At 41.7% G+C, this 16121-nt stretch overlaps 1 protein-coding gene across 4 annotated transcripts in view; it reads left to right on the top strand.

Moving 5' to 3' along the window:
* Positions 1-16121, top strand: part of NBAS (NBAS subunit of NRZ tethering complex) — a 394692-nt gene that overhangs the window by 190379 nt on the left and 188192 nt on the right. For all 4 annotated transcript variants that reach the window (XM_038394647.2, XM_043510232.1, XM_043510234.1 and 1 more), the window contains one exon: positions 1137-1260. In XM_038394647.2, coding sequence (XP_038250575.1) covers positions 1137-1260 — 124 coding nt within the window. The remainder of the gene's footprint in view (positions 1-1136; positions 1261-16121) is intronic.

The raw sequence follows: 16121 nt of genomic DNA on the forward strand, positions 1-16121 counted from the left end.
CTCAAAACTATGGGTGACCTTGTAACTCCCCCACCTCAGCGAGAGAGAGATTTGCTTGTGCTAAACTTGGTGACAACTGCTTCACACCCCACTCTGTTAGCAACCACAGATTTCTCATGATTATGCCAGCCCTTACTTTACCTTGTAGGTAACACTTCATGCCACCCCAGTTCCCAAGCGCCCTGGAAGAGCGTTCCCATGTGGCATCCAGTCCCTGTCACTGGAACCTCATAGTAATTGCCAAGTCTGCTGTCTCCAAAGAAACAGTGTACACACCAGCTTGTTTGATTCAACTAAGAATTCATATTTTGCTTACTATTAAAGTACAGAGATCTACTTATGATAAAACAAAGAGAAGTTTATTAGTGAAGATAGAGTTTTGACTCATTGCGTAAAGGTAGTAGAATCAGAATTGATTACAAATAAAACAAAAGTATAACATGCTTTTAAGAGACTAAACATAACTAGCAAACTACAGTTCTTTGGCTAAAGCAGTTTTCTCACCCTCAAAGCCCTTTTGCTGAGTTCACTGATTCAAATCAGGATCCAGATTTTTCATGAATCACTTCCCTCTACCACTAGTGTTTCTCAGTTAAATGGATCACCAAGGGTTCCCTTTCATCGTCCTCATATTCCAGAAGTCCTTTGAAATGTATCCCTTTGAAGTGTACTCCCGGACAAAATTCTTCTTCCCTACTATTTGTTCTTTTGTGTGCTGATGCCATATTCTCTCTCTCATCCCCATGTTGACTTAACATGCAAATGAAGTTTGCTTGGTGTTGACTTACACAATGCGTGCTTTACATCAGAGAGCTAGGCAGACAGGTAAATCAACATTCATTTGTTTTGGAAAAACTTTATCTACACTGTCCGTTTACATTTCACGATACTTATGATGACCAGTGTCATAGGTTTCATTTGACATATTAAGTCAACAAGAAAAAGCAAGTTAACAGGAGAATTATTAGGTTTTCTATTGCTGCATAAGATCTCTATCTAGAATTTAAAAAAAATAGAACCAAATTATATAATTGTATCTAATGTAACATATTATAAAACATGTTTTTTAAAGGATATTTCTCTTTATCATATTAATGCAACTGTGGGTTGTTTTTTTTTTGTTTTGTTTTTGTAAGTCTGAAGTAGCCTATGCTGGATTCCAACACAATTCTTCAGAAAGTTTTGCAGAAGTATTGCTGAGAACAGGAAAATTAGCAGAAACTAAAAGTGAAGGACAGGACCTATTTCCAGCTACAGAAGGTACATTGTTTTTTGTGTGGTGTGTGTTTTATTTATAATATAATGTGTGTGTATCTACTGTACATGTTCATATATTCAGTATAGTGTTCGAAAGTGATATTTTAGTATTTTCTAAAAATTTCATCATGGTTTAATTTCTAACAAAGAAAACATCTATAAAAAGTGGAAAACCCTTGGAGGGTGCAAAAAAGTGGTTTTGGGGTTTTTTTAGGCTAGTAGGTCAGCAGAGTCTCTGGAAATCTCAAGAGAGTTCTAGATTGACCAATAATCAGGAAGTGTCACTTTTAGAAGGCTCACCGGTGCTTGGCCATTGTGACAGAAATAGCTGCGCACTTCCAGTGGTCCACAGATACAGTTTGAGAAGCAGTGGAGTGCAATAAAATGTCCATCAGATTATCTACATATAGATATGCTCATCTATTGCAATTAGAGTTCATATTCTTTGCCACTTTGCTAAAATGATCTTTGAATTATAGGGTTTTTTTCCACTATTTTATTTAGTGCATAGTTCATATTTAAAATTCCTGGATTCCCTGGAATTTATCTTTACCAAAATTAAAATTTATCTAGGAACTATACTGAGAGTGATTCAAAACATACTAAAAAAGGACACTTCTCCAGGGAAATAGATTGCATCACAGAACTGGCCACTCAGATACCCCGGGAGAATCTGTTGCAATACTGAGCGGGGAAGAAAACAAATGACCACATACCACTAATTGTCATCTACCACCCTACACTGGAACCCATATGGGTATTATCAAACAGTTACAACCCATACAGGATCACATCCTGAAAAAAATCTCTCGAACCCCCTCTTCTGGCCTTCAAACAACCCTCCGGCCTTGCCAAGCTCATCAGAAGCAATCTCCTCACAGACCAGGACAAACCTACTTAAAGTGGAACCATACCCTGCCAGAACAGATGAAAAACCTGCAGACATATTTTCACTGCTACAATGATCATTACGCCCACAAAACACCTTTCAATATCCATGGATCGTATACATACCTATCCCAACATATGGTGTACCTCATTCAGAGGATCACATGCCCCAACACCAACTATGTGGGTGAAGCCAGACAATCATTACACTCTCAAATAAACTCTCTCAGAAAAATAAGACAAAAACACCCTGTCACCCGTGGGTGAACACTTTTCACAAAGCGATCACCCCGTATCTGACTGCTCAGTCCTCATCCTTAAAGGAGATGTGCACAACACTTTCAAAAGACAAACCTGGGAACTTAAATTCATAAGTGTGCTAGACATTAAAAGCTGTGGACTTAAGAGACACTGGTTTTAAGGCTCATTAAAACAGTTTGTAGCAAGCTCTGCTTGCTAACCCTTAATTGGTGTGCTACAGGATGTGTGAACCCCATATGTTTAACAATCCTGTCCCAACTTCTGTTTAGCTTAGACACTCTGGTTACCTTCCCCAGACAAGAAGAAGAGTTCTGTGAAGCTCGAAAGCTTGTCCCTTCCCGCACCTGCACCTACCTTGGGTGTGTCATTAAAATGAAGCATTCTCATGTTAGTATTTCCATTTTTTCTCCTAGCTATGATTATATATCTTTTTCTCTTTAGTTGCCTCCTGCCGGTTTAAGAAATGAACTGTTTAAATATTTACATGCTGTTAGGGTCCTTTGAAGGAAGATGTCTGTCTAATGCTTTACTCTGTGGAGAGTTTTGGCATGACAAATTAGTGTCTTAGATCACATGAAATGTGAGTAAACTGTCACAATTTAATCATGAGTCTCACAATATTTTCATTTTTTTTCATAAAGCTCTAGCTTCTAGTGATTGAGAAACTCTGCTTTATTTTATTTATTTTATTAGGCTTCTAGCCCTTATGCTTCTGGATAAAAGCTTGAAAACAAGGATTCTAAAGGTTAAATTATCAAAAGGAAAATAAGAACCACAATGCAACCTTAACTCTGTCCCTCTCTAGCTGGCAATAGATACTGGGAATAGTTCAATAAAGGTGATGCCATAGTCAGTAGGCATGATGAAGTGCCATGAGATGGTGTCATTGTTCATGTTGTGTTCCACAAATTTTAATTGCAGCATGTCTCTCCATGCACTCTAGCTGCATTCATTGTGTTAGGTGTAGCTGTATTGGAGGGTGGAGGGACTGGCTGGAGCAAGTTAGAAGAATTGTCACTGTGATATGAGGTGTGAACCTTCAGGAATCAAATATCTCATTTCAGTGCTGAGTTCTGTAGGCTGTATCAGTAGGCAGGATTTATGAATTATGTGTTTTACCATGAATCAGTATTAAAACACACATTAAATATAGTAACAACATTTGCTATAAACCTGAGGCCCACCCAAACATGCTATACCGGTCCCAGTGGAGGAAAGGGTGCCCTCAGGGCTCTGGCTGCTTGGTGGGGGGAGCTTGGGCATAGGTGTAGTTTGACTTCTATTGTGGTGTGGGGAGACAGGGCTTGGTGGGTCCCAGGGAGGGAGCCCCACCTCCACTGCTGACTCACCTCAAAAGGCCACCCAGCCTGTCTGGTTTCGGGAGGGATGGGGAGGGCTGCTTCTCGAGGGCTCTGCTGGCCCCAGGTGGCTCTTACCGGCTGCACGAGCAGTCACAGGGGGCTGGGAGCTGAGGAAGAACCGGAGCCCCAGGCACCAACATCAGGAGATGGGAAGAGCAGCCAGCGTAGCAGCTGCCTCACACTGCCTGGCTCTGGCTTCCCACCTCTTACCTGGCCAGGAACTGGGGTAGGGGTGCGGGGAGGAGGTAAGGCTGTGTGTGGAGCTGCCCCCGGGACTGCCTTGCTCTAGTTAAATTTGGAGGGACAATGCCACCCCCCCATCTCCAACACGCTGCCTATGGACTTGGGGTTTCTGCCCTGGGGGTGCTGAGGCTTGGGGTTTTGCAGACCACCTGAAACCAGCCACTGACCCCTGGTGTGTTTGAAGACATTACTACAGGATAGTTATTTGAGGAACTATATATGCAGAAACCGACAGACTTCATTGCTGTTCATACCATCTAAACAATGGTTGCAATGACACGGGCCTATCAATTTACCTTGAGTTTTAATATAGATGTAGATGATTTAATATAGATATAGACCCCCCCCCCCTTCTTTCTTGGGAGGGATAGGGTGCATCCGAAATGCTCACAGCCTTTGGCTGCACTCTTCTCCTTTTCCACATGTGGATGGGAGGTAGAGGCTGCTGGTTTGGTGGGGCAGGGCTTTGCATGGCACCCATCATACTGTGATTAGCCAGTTCAGGTGAGACAGAGGGAATGGATTGGATCCCCTGCCATTCCACTGAAGAATATAAGGCCTCTCTTGGATGTGGACAGTATTCTACACCTGTGTTGCTCCCACACATCTTGGTTAATTGTAGTGTTACCGGTTCTCCTGGTATGCTATGGGCCTGGCCAGACTGTATTTTTGGCATCCAGAATGGATTTTTCTGCTAGCCAAGACTGGCCATGTGTCTACACATGTGTTTTGTTTTTTTTTTTTAAATCTTCCCCATACAAACCTTGAGGTTTGGTGATGAAGTAGAAGATGGGGTATGTAACGGGGCTCAGACTCACCACTGCTGCGCCTCCTTCTGGTTGCCCCGGGAATTAGCTCATTCAGCCATGGAACATCCTCTGCAGGTGGTGCCCCACCTGTTGCTCTGCTCTGCGGTGCTCTCTGGGACCCGCATTGCTCCCTGGCTTTCAGTGTCCTTCTCTGGACAGAGCCCTCTGGCTATGCCCCACTTGGTTCTCTGCCCTTTCAGGTGTATCCGCAGTCCTCAGTCTGCACCTGCTCTCGTGACCAACTGCAGCCCTAGAGTCTAGCCCCTTGCCTCAGGGGCAAGCCACAGTCTGTATTGGGCCATGCTACTCCATGGCCAGGTGTAGTGTAAGTGGAGGGGGTGGAGGACGGAGGACCAGGCCCGCCCGCTACTTTGGATCCTGCCCAGAGACCCTCTGGCGGCAGCCATATCTTGCCCTCCTTCTCTGCCCTCTACTGCTTATGCTCCTGGGGCCATCTCCCCTTTGGCCCTTGCACCTTCTCGGCCCTTTCTTTCAGGGGCCTAAGCCTGGCAGGTATCAGGCTAGAGCTTTTCCTCTGCTCCCCTGAGCCTGCCCAGTGCTGCTCTATCGAAGGTGCTATCTCTAGGAGCCAGTCCTCTTCCCTTGATTGTCAGGGAGAGACTCCCATCTCTTCTGCTTTGCAGCCTTTATATAGGGCCCAGCCTAGCCCTGATTGGCTGGGTTCTGCGCAGCCACTCCAAGGGCTGCTGTTAACCCCTCCTCTGTGAACGTGGAGCAGCTGCCCCACTACAGGTAGAATTAGAAATTTGTTGCAGCTAATGGCCAGTATCGTGCCAGGAGGCTGCTAGTGAAGTCAGCTCCTGAGGCAAGCCTGAGCATAGTCCCAGATCACTGTCATTGATCCTCAGTGGTTTCAGGGCAGGGGATGGCTTAAAGTTCAGGTTGATCTTCATTTGCTTGAACATGTAGCCCATCCATTGTGTAGACATTGGATCTGTTTCTAAGTGCATAGTAAACAGTTTAGGTCCTGAGATTTCCTTAGTGTTTTCAGTAATCACCATGAAAAATGAATTGAAATTTTCCAGATTTTCATAGATATGTTCTGAGTTCTACACAAACACAGTAATTTTTCCACAGAGAGTTCTACCTAAGAACATAAGACCAGCCACACTGGGTCATACCTATGGTCCATCTAGCCCCGTATTCTGTCTTCCGACAATAGCCAATACCAGGTGCTTCAGAACAGGGCAATCATCGAGTGATCCATCCCCTGTTGTTCATTCCTAGCTTCTTTTGTGAAGTGCAACTTTTTTTCTAGTGAAAAACTGACAAAAACCAAAGAGCATAATTCTATTGACACTTAGACATTAGAAAGGTCCAACAATGTTTGTTAAAATGCAAACTGTTTTATGCATCCAAGAGCTCTGTTCCAGAAGAAAAGAAAAACACACAAGCAATAAATAAAGTTTGGCAAATCCATCAGTGACTCTAATATTTTATAGTCACAAATTCTTTAGTTTCTTCAATTGGGTATTTTGGAACATCAATGCCCAGTTTGCACTGAAAGTGGTGTTATTTAATTTATTGGAACGTGAATAGAAAAGTAAAGGCTGCAGATAATGTGAGTATCTGGCAGTTTTGTGAGCATCACCTAGAATGATGCGTAAATGACAGTTTCCTTTTAAGATGGTATGAGTTTTCTCAGGACATCTCAGATTGGGTCACAGGACCATAAGCAGTTATTTTTTTTCCTCTTTTCATTATTATAGGCTTTGCAGTTTGATGAAGATATGAATTTTAGCAAAACTCCTTCAGTGATTAGTAATGAAGTCATTCAACCAAAATACTTGTCTCCTGAATTTATTTCTTTAGTTTTTGTCAGATATACAGATTGTGTTTTTTTGTTTTTTTGTTTTTTAAAGGGAACCCTAAAATCAGATCAGTCATCTTCATTTTGGTTTGCAAGTAGTAGAGTGCAAGTTGTGAATAAATTGAGCAACTGTCTTGTCAAGCTTGAACGAAATAGAAGTATTGCAAATGTTAGGCCTCAAACTTCTGTATGCTTTAAAATACAAGCCTTGCAAAAACAAAGCTTAAGATTGTGGCTTGTGGTCAGGACGTGCTGCAACCAGATAACAATTTATGCCAACTCCTATGTACTTATCAACCCCAAATTTCCCATATTCAAAATCTAATTGGCTACTGAAAATAAATAGCCCTCAATTATATGAACTACTAACAATTGGACAAAAAAATTAAATAGGCATCAATGATGCAACTAGAGCAACCACATAAACAATGTGGCCCACACCGATTGGTTGGTCTGTTCTAAAACACGTCCATCAGATCAGATAAAAAGAACGAAGGCACGGGACTCTGTGTGTGTGTGTGTGTGTGTGTGTGTGTGTGTTTTCGGTAAACCTGACCCACACCCCCTGAACCGAAGGGATGTGCACTTCGACTGTCTGTACCTGGCCAGTGCGGAAAGCGGCCGACTGAATAGTAATGTATTTTCGGACGAATGCAGAGTAAGTCTATGGAATAAAGAAGTCTGGTTGCTCGAGTCGAATTGATCATAGTCGTATCATATTGTAGCATAAAATCAGTAGTAGGTGGCTGATACATAATACCTTTGCATGTATTAGTGCTTGTCTTTTAAGTAGTCCGAGCAAATGCATGTAGCGCTGTCGTTCATCAGCTTTATGTTGCCTTTGAAATACTTTGTCACCAGGAATATAGAGCTGGTGAATAATAGCTTTACTTATAAAAAGAACAGGAGCACTTGTGGCACCGTAGAGACTAACAAATATATTAGAGCATAAGCTTTCGTGGGGTATAGCCCACTTCATCGGATGCATGCAATGGAACATATAGTAAGAAGAAATATATATTCATGCAGATAAGTTGGAAGTTGCCAAACAAACTGTGAGAGGCTAATTACTTAAGATGAGCTACTATCAGAAGGAGAAAAAAAAATCTTTTGTAGTGATAATCAAGATGGTCCATTTAGACAGTTGACAAGAAGGTGTGAGGATACTTAACTTAAGGAAATAGATTCAATATGTGTAATGACCCAGCCACTCCCAGTCTCTATTCAAACCCAAGTTAACGGTATCTAGTTTGCATATTAATTCAAGCTCAGCAGTTTCTCCTTGGAGTCTATTTTTGAAGCTTTTCTGTTGCAAAATTTCCACACTTAAATCTTTTACTGAGTGGTCAGAGAGGTTGAAGTGTTCTCTTACCGGTTTTTGAATGTTATGATTCCTGATGCGAGATTTGTGTCCATTTATTCTTTTGCATAGAGACTGTCCGGTTTGGCCAATGTACATGACAGAGGGGCATTGCTGGCATATGACGGCATATATCACGTTGGTAGATGTGCAGGTAAATGAGCCCCGATGGCGTGGCTAATGTGGTTAGGTCCTGTGATGGTGTCACATTGAATAAATGTGTGGACAGAGTTGGCATCAGGCTTTGTTGCAAGGATAGATTCCTGGGTTAGTGTTTTTGCTGTGTGGTGTGTGGTTGCTGGAGTGTATTTGCTTCAGGTTGGGGGGCTGTCTGTAAGCAAGGACTGGTCTGTCTCCCAAGATCTGTGAGAGTGATGGCTCGTCCTTCAGGATAGGTTGTAGATCCTTGATGATGCGCTCAAGGAGAGGTTGTAGTTGGGGGCTGAAGGTGACAGCTAGTTGTGTTCTGTTGTTTTCTTTGTTGGGCCTGTCATGTAGTAGGTGACTTCTGGGTACTCTTCTGGCTCTATCAATCTGTTTTTTTTTTCACTTCAGCAGGTGGGTATTGTAATTTTAAGAATGCTTGATAGAGATCTTGCTGGTGTTTGTCTCTGTCTGAGGGGTTGGAGCAAATGTGGTTATATCTTAGAGCTTGGCTGTAGACTGAATAGTGTGGTGTGGTCTGGATGGAAACTGGAGGCATGTAGGTAAATATAGCGGTTAATAGGTTTCCGGTATAGTGTGGTGTTTATGTGACCATCGCTAATTTGTACAGTAGTGTCCATGAAATGTACCGCTTGTGTGGATTGGTCTAGCCTGAGGTACATGGTGGCATGGAAATTGTTGAAATCATGGTGGAATTTCTCAAGGGCTTCTTTTCCATGGGTCCAGATGATGAAGATGTCATCAATGTAGCACAAGTAGAGTAGGGGTGTTAGGGGACGAGAGCTAAGGAAGCGTTGTTCTAAGTCAGCCATAAAAATGTTAGCATACTGTGGGATCATGTGGGTTCTCATAACAGTGCCGCTGACTTAAAGGTATATATTGTCCCCAAATGTGAAATAGTTGTGGGTGAAGATAAAGTCACATAGGTCAGCCACCAGCTTTGTTCCTAATAGCCTGTAGTCCATCTTTGTGTGGAATGTTGGTGTAGAGGGCTTCTACATCCAGAGTGGCCAGGATGGTGATTTCTGGAAGATCACTGATGGATTGTAGTTTCCTCAGGAAGTCAGTGGTGTCTCGAAGATAGCTGGACATTTCCTGGACACTACTGTACTAATAAGCCATGGTCACATAAACACCTCTACCGGAAACCTATTAACCGCTATACTTACCTACATGCTTCCAGGTTCCATCCAGGACACACCACACGATCCATTGTCTACAGCCAAGTTCTAAGATACAACCACATTTGCTCCAACCCCTCAGACAGAGACAAACACCTGCAAGATCTCTATCAAGCATTCTTAAAACTACAATACCCACCTTCTGAAGTGAAAAAACAGATTGACAGAGCCAGAAGTCACCTACTGCAGGACAGGCCCAACAAAGAAAATAACAGAACACCACTAGCCATCACCTTCAGCCCCCAACTACAACCTCTCCTTGAGCGCATCATCAAAGATTTACAACCTATCCTGAAGGACAACCCATCACTCTTACAGATCTTGGGAGACAGACCAGTCCTTGCTTACAGACAGTCCCCAACCTGAAGCAAATACTCTCCAGCAACCACACACCACACAACAAAAACACTAACCCAGGAACTAGCCGTGTTAGTCTGTATCCGCAAAAAAGCAAAGGAGTACTTGTGGCACCTTAGAGACTAACCAATTTATTTGAGCATAAGCTTTTGTGAGCTACAGCTCACTTCATCGGATGCGTCTGATGAAGTGAACTGCAGATCACAAAAGCTTATGCTCAAATAAATTGATTAGTCTCTAAGGTACCACAAGTACTCCTTTTCTTTTAATCCAGGAACCTATCCTTGCAACAAAGCCCGATGCCAATTCTGTCCACATATTTATTCAAGTGACACCACCATAGGACCTAATCACATTAGCCATGCCATCAGGGGCTCGTTCACCTGCACATCTACCAATGTGATATATGCCATCATGTGCCAGCAATGCCCCTCTGCCATGTACATTGGCCAAACCGGACAGTCTCTATGCAAAAGAATAAATGGGCACAAATCTGACATCAGGAATCATAACATTCAGAAACCGGTAGGAGAATACTTCAACCTCTCTGGCCACTCGGTAAAAGATTTAAGGGTGGCAATTTTGCAACAGAAAAGCTTCAAAAACAGACTCCAAGGAGAAACTGCTGAGCTTGAATTAATATGCAAACTAGATACCATTAACTTGGGTTTGATAGAGACTGGGAATGGCTGGGTCATTACACATATTGAATCTATTTCCTTAAGTTAAGTATCCTCACACTTTCTTCTCAACTGTCTAAATGGGCCATCTTAATTATCACTGTACATTTTTTTTTCTCCTTCTGATAATAGCTCATCTTAAGTAATTAGCCTCTCACAGTTTGTTTGGCAACTTCCAACTTATCTGTATGAATATATATTTCTTCTTACTATATGTTCCATTGTATGCATCCGATGAAGTGGGTTGTATCCCTCAAAAGCTTATCCTCCAATAAATGTGTTAGTCTCTACGGTGCCACAATTACTCCTGTTCTTTTCATGGATATAGACTAACACGGCTGCTTCTCTAAAGCTTTACTTATGCTTGTCTTGGGGACTTTTATTATGACCTGCCAGGACCAGCATATGTAGAGTCACTGTTCAGAAACACGCAAATGGTGCACAGTATTATATGTACTTGCACTTGTCTTCAATATAATCTGCCTTTTGTATTAATTCTTATCCAGTGCTGGTGTTTGGTTTTTCTTTTCTTGTTTTGTTTATGCTGTTGTTATAGTTGGAAATCGTTAAAAGCCTTTCTTGAGGAATAATTAGTAGTTCTTACTTATTCTTTACGGACACCACTTAACCTCATTACATCTGTGTTGGGTGGTGGGAAGTAGCGAATACCCAGGGGTGAAATAGGGCCCCGAGGTGTGCCTCCTTCTTCCTTTATCTCTGCACAAGTAACACAAGATGTGTGTACATGGCATACCAACCCCTCTTCCCCACATGCCTGAACCATATTGCAAGGTATCTGAAACTAATAAGAATATTTTATACACTTCAGATACAAGATTTCCATATATTTGAATACCTTGCATATTTACAGGAACAAAAGGACACTACAACACGCATATTTGTGTTTGTATCATGTGCATAAGACATAAAGAAACCCCCTACTCTGGGTTTGTACACAGTATGTTGTTCAGGTGAGGAGCTGAGATGTCGATTAATATTATTCTTGGGTGAGATTGCAAATTTGGTTGATAACTTCACTGACATGATCTACTTTAGCTTTTGAAAGGTATTTAGCTTGGTTCCATATGACATTCTTATTGAATGTTTTGGGGGTTTTTTTGTACAAAATAAATTTAGTTCATATGAAATAGTTACAAAAACTGGTTGATAGACCTCATATTTTCGTTATTAATGGGGCGTCATCCATAGCATTGATGTGTTTCGAGTGGAGTTCCACAGTTATTACTTCTAGGCCAAACACTATTCTATGGTTTTATCAGTGATTTGGAAGAAAATACCAACTCATTGCTGTAAAAGTTTGCAGATGACACAGATTGGTGAAGTGTTAAATATTGACAGATCACTCGTACAGAGCAATATGAATTGTTTTTTTAAGATGAGTACAATCAAATGTGTTTTAATACAGTTGAATGTGAGGTCATATAATTAGAAATAAAGAATGTAGGCCCTATTTACAGGATGTGGCACTGTATCATGTTAAAGCAGTGACTCTGAAAAGAAATTAGGGTAATGGTAGATAACTGTGTGTGTGCGAGTGAGTGAGTGAGAGACAAGGTAGCATAGCAATCTGGAAAGAATTAAGGCTCCTGGCCTGTCATATGATTCAGCAGGAGTATATAAGGAGGAGGAAGCTGGGTACAGAGAGACAAGAAATGAAAGGTATGGCCTATCTCCCCTGCTAGATACAGGCAAGGGAAATTCAGTGTAGGCCAATTTAATTGCTTTATTTTTTGTAGTGTTTATGGTTTTGTGTTTGACTAATAAACTGAGGCAAGTGCCTTAAACAGACATGGGTTTAGCTTGCCATTGCTTCCCTTCCTCAGCTGGTGAAATAGCCCGCTAGCCTACAATGAGCTTACAGTACACTTCTGTAGCTACAAAGCCTAGTGCACAGCAATATCAGCAGTGGTTGCAGTATAACAATACATTGTGTGAAAGATGCCTGTCTCGTATGTAAAAATCATGCCTTTGATGCCCTATATAGTTAATAAATATGTGCAGGCAAACAGATATTCATGCACATTACTTTTGGTAAATACTAAGTCAGCAATTGTTAAAATAAATAGAACAGAGTAATAATTTAGTCAGCACCATAAAAGCATAATTATATATAGAAATTCAAAGAGTATTGAAAAAAAAATCTTCTGTGTTCTCTGGTCCATCAATAGGTCACTTAATAGATTTGAACTCTGCAACTCTTCAGTTTTTTTTTTTTTGTTTTTTTTAAATTTAAGACTTGTAGGAGGTGAAGGACAGGAATCTTGTCAGTTCAGGGGGAGGAGTAGAGATCTTGATAGATCTGTAGATAGATGTTATACACAGAGTGGTAAAGATAAGGGTATTTATTTATCCAGTCTCTTTCATGGACATTGATTTCTCTATCAATAATATGGGCAGCTTTCCCTCTGCGAATGTTGCTTTGAAATTAAACTTCTCACGTTGTGATTTCCAGAGAGGCATTTGGTTTGCATGGTGCTAATGCTTGCCTTACACAATACGGTTTTTGCAGTGATCTTGGGATTCACTCGTTCCAATTCTTGCCATTTTGATTGTAGAAAAGTTACATTGTTCTTTTAGTTTAAATTAATTCCTCTTGAAGTCTATAGCAAAATGCCCATAGACTTCAATAGGCTCTTCAAGAGTGTTCTCAGGTGGGGTTGGATACCACAGTGATATGAGCCCTTTGCAGATAATGAGATGTGATATTAGGAGTTGATGATATAAGGGATTACCGATGTACAGCCTTGACTATTGTGTGATGTGCCTCAAACAGTGCTAATGCTGGCTTGGTGAAGAGCTGCTCTTAGATTACACTGAACAATCTGGAAGCAGAGCCTGGAAGCATTCCAAGCTTTCCCCAAGCCAGTAACTCCTCACTTAACATCCTCCCACTTAACGTTGTTTCAAAGTTACATAGCTGCTCAATTAGGGAACATGCTCACTTAAAGTTGTGCAGTGCTCCCTTATAACGTCGTTTGGCTGCCTGCTCTGTCCACTGCTTGTAAGATTCTGTGGAAGAGCATCAACTTTACAAGGAAGCATTGCACAAGTTCCTCTTCTCCGCCTCCTTCCCCTCCCTCCCAGAAAGTGCTAAGCACGAAGTTCTGGGAGGGAGGGAGAGGAGCGGGGAAGTGCCACATCTCCACTCCTTCCCCTCCCTCCCAGAAAGTCCCAGCTATTTGGCGGTGCTTACGACTTTCTGGTGAGGGAGAAGGAATGGGGATGCAGCGTGCTCCAGAGAGGAGGTGGAGTGGGGGTGGGAAGAGGTGGGCCTGGAGTGGAGTGGGGACGGGAAGAGGCGGGCCTGGAGCATCCCCTGGCAAAGTCAGTACCTGTTCTTCTCCGAGGAAGCTGCTGCTGCTGCTGTGAAGGTGCTTCCTAGTGTTCTTCCCTGCAGCAGGCTGTGCCTATGTGGAGTAAGCCTGGGGCACTTCCCAACCACAGTACAGTACAGTATATAATGCCTTTTGTCTGCCCCCAAAAAATTTCCTTGGAACCTAACCCCTACCCTGCATTTACATTAAAACTTATGGGAAAATTGGATTAATTTAACATTGTTTCACTTAAAGATGCATTTTTAAGGAACATAACTACAAAGTTAAGTGAGGAGTTACTGTACCTCCTCTATTTGACTGAAGGCTTCCACTGTGAGACCCAGAGTTGAGAACGCCAGCTGGCGTTAAAATTGCATCAGCATTGTGCATAATGGCTCAGATAGGATAAAGATACTATGTTTGGGTCTTTTGTCTGTTTCTGCGTTCAGAGAGAGCAAGTGAAAAAACACCATCAAAGATGTACATGAAGGTCAGGATCTCTTTTTGCACAGAAGCCTAAGAGTTCCTACGACAGTTTTTGTCCGTAATGAGCAAAAAGCTTACATTTTATAGGAGCTCTGGAGCAAGTTTCAAGGCTTACAGCATACTTGGAGAAGAATCTCTCTTTTAAAGAGAAACTATAGACTTTTTATCCCAGATGACTTCAAATTATTTTGATAACAGGTGCCTTCAGAATTATCAAAAGAGACGGAAGATCCACTTCAGAGAAATTCCACCAAACTGCTCCTCTCAAATGCACTAAAAAACCAACAATTCAGAAAATTCATTGTCTTATGAGGAATATCACTCAGACATCGCCAGTGGGTGGAAAAGGGAAGAGATTTTGTTCGTTACTTTCAGATGACCTAGAAAACAATTACAGCCCAATTCTGTACCTCTGAGACCCCCAATCTTTATTGGGTTACAGAAAAATTCACAGTGCAGTGTTTGGGAGCAATTAAAATTTGGGAGCAGTTTGAAGAAGGCTACTTATTATGTATATTGGACTATGAAGATGCTTAAAGTCACATCTGGTGATGATACATCCATATGTATCTCAGATTTCCAGTAAGGGAGCAAATTAGTTTATTCTCAGGATCTAGTCTAAGATTGCAGAACCAACTCCTTAAGGGTCTAAGAACAACCACAGTCCTCACCGCTTTCCAGTCCAAGTTCAAGGCAAGCTTATTTGATTTTGCTTTCACTAATATAAATTTATAACACAATATGTATAAAAATATATTGTATACTATATGTACTTTTTTTTTAAATCCACATGCAACTTTTCCATTAGGAAAAGAAGGGGAAAAGGAGGGAAAAACGGTATATGACTGTTACTAGTCATACTGCTTAATGCAGTCTTGGAAAGCACTTGGACACCGTGCTGATGGGCATGGTTCAGAAACTCGAACAGAATAATAGATTGCCTTTTGGCCTTGTCTTGGTGCCATGGTTGTTCACACACTGTTTGGGAGTACTGAGTGGGAGAACTACGTTGGAGTATGGTTTTGTGTACTTGGACAATTGGCTCATTAAGGACACTATTTTGAAAAAGATCCAAAGATTAGTCATGCAGGTTCTGGATTAATTAGGATTTTCAAGGGAAAAAAAACCCCACAACCTAGAATACCAGCTTCTCTATACCTAGAGAACATCAATAAAATGTTAAATTTCTATGCAAGTCGTTAGCTTTACCATTGTATTTCCTGCCCTGAACATAGGGAACATCGCAAATAACCTTAGTTGCAAAAGCAACAACATTCAGATTTTAATAGTAACTATGTTAGGAGCTCTGTTAAATATCTTGACTCAGACAGGTTCCAGGACATGTTGAGTCTAGCCAGAGCTAGAAGTTTTTGTCAAAAGCCAAGTTATCAGCATAGATAGTGATGATCACATCTGTAGTCTTAGTACCTGTGGCCTACTGCCACCTGAGCAACCTCTGTGGTCACGTGGCATCCAAAGACTTGCTTATTACATCTGGCTGAGGGAGAACATCACAACCACCACAGTTTGATGGAAGTCCAATGACAACCTGCAATTATAAATAGTCCTCCAAACTTTTTCATTTTAAGTGAAGTAACCACATAAGCAATCCCACTCCCCTGGGATGAGGAGTTTACAAGAAGAGGCCGAAATACACAGGCCCCTTGGTAGGGAGCCCACAGGAGTGGTTCTTGGATCAGGGAGTATCAGAATCAAATCTCCTTTTAGGCCATGTGTATAATACACGGACTATAGCAGCATAGCTATGGTGCTGTAGCTATGTCTGCATAACCTTGTAGTGTAGATGCAGATGTCAGCGATGGAGAGGTTTTCCCGTTGTTGTAGAAACTCCACATCCCGAAGCAGTGGTAACTAGATTGATGGAAGCATTGTTCTGTCAACCGAAC

Source organism: Dermochelys coriacea, chromosome 3 (genome assembly GCF_009764565.3).
Source record: "Dermochelys coriacea isolate rDerCor1 chromosome 3, rDerCor1.pri.v4, whole genome shotgun sequence".
Taxonomy (NCBI): domain Eukaryota; kingdom Metazoa; phylum Chordata; order Testudines; family Dermochelyidae; genus Dermochelys; species Dermochelys coriacea.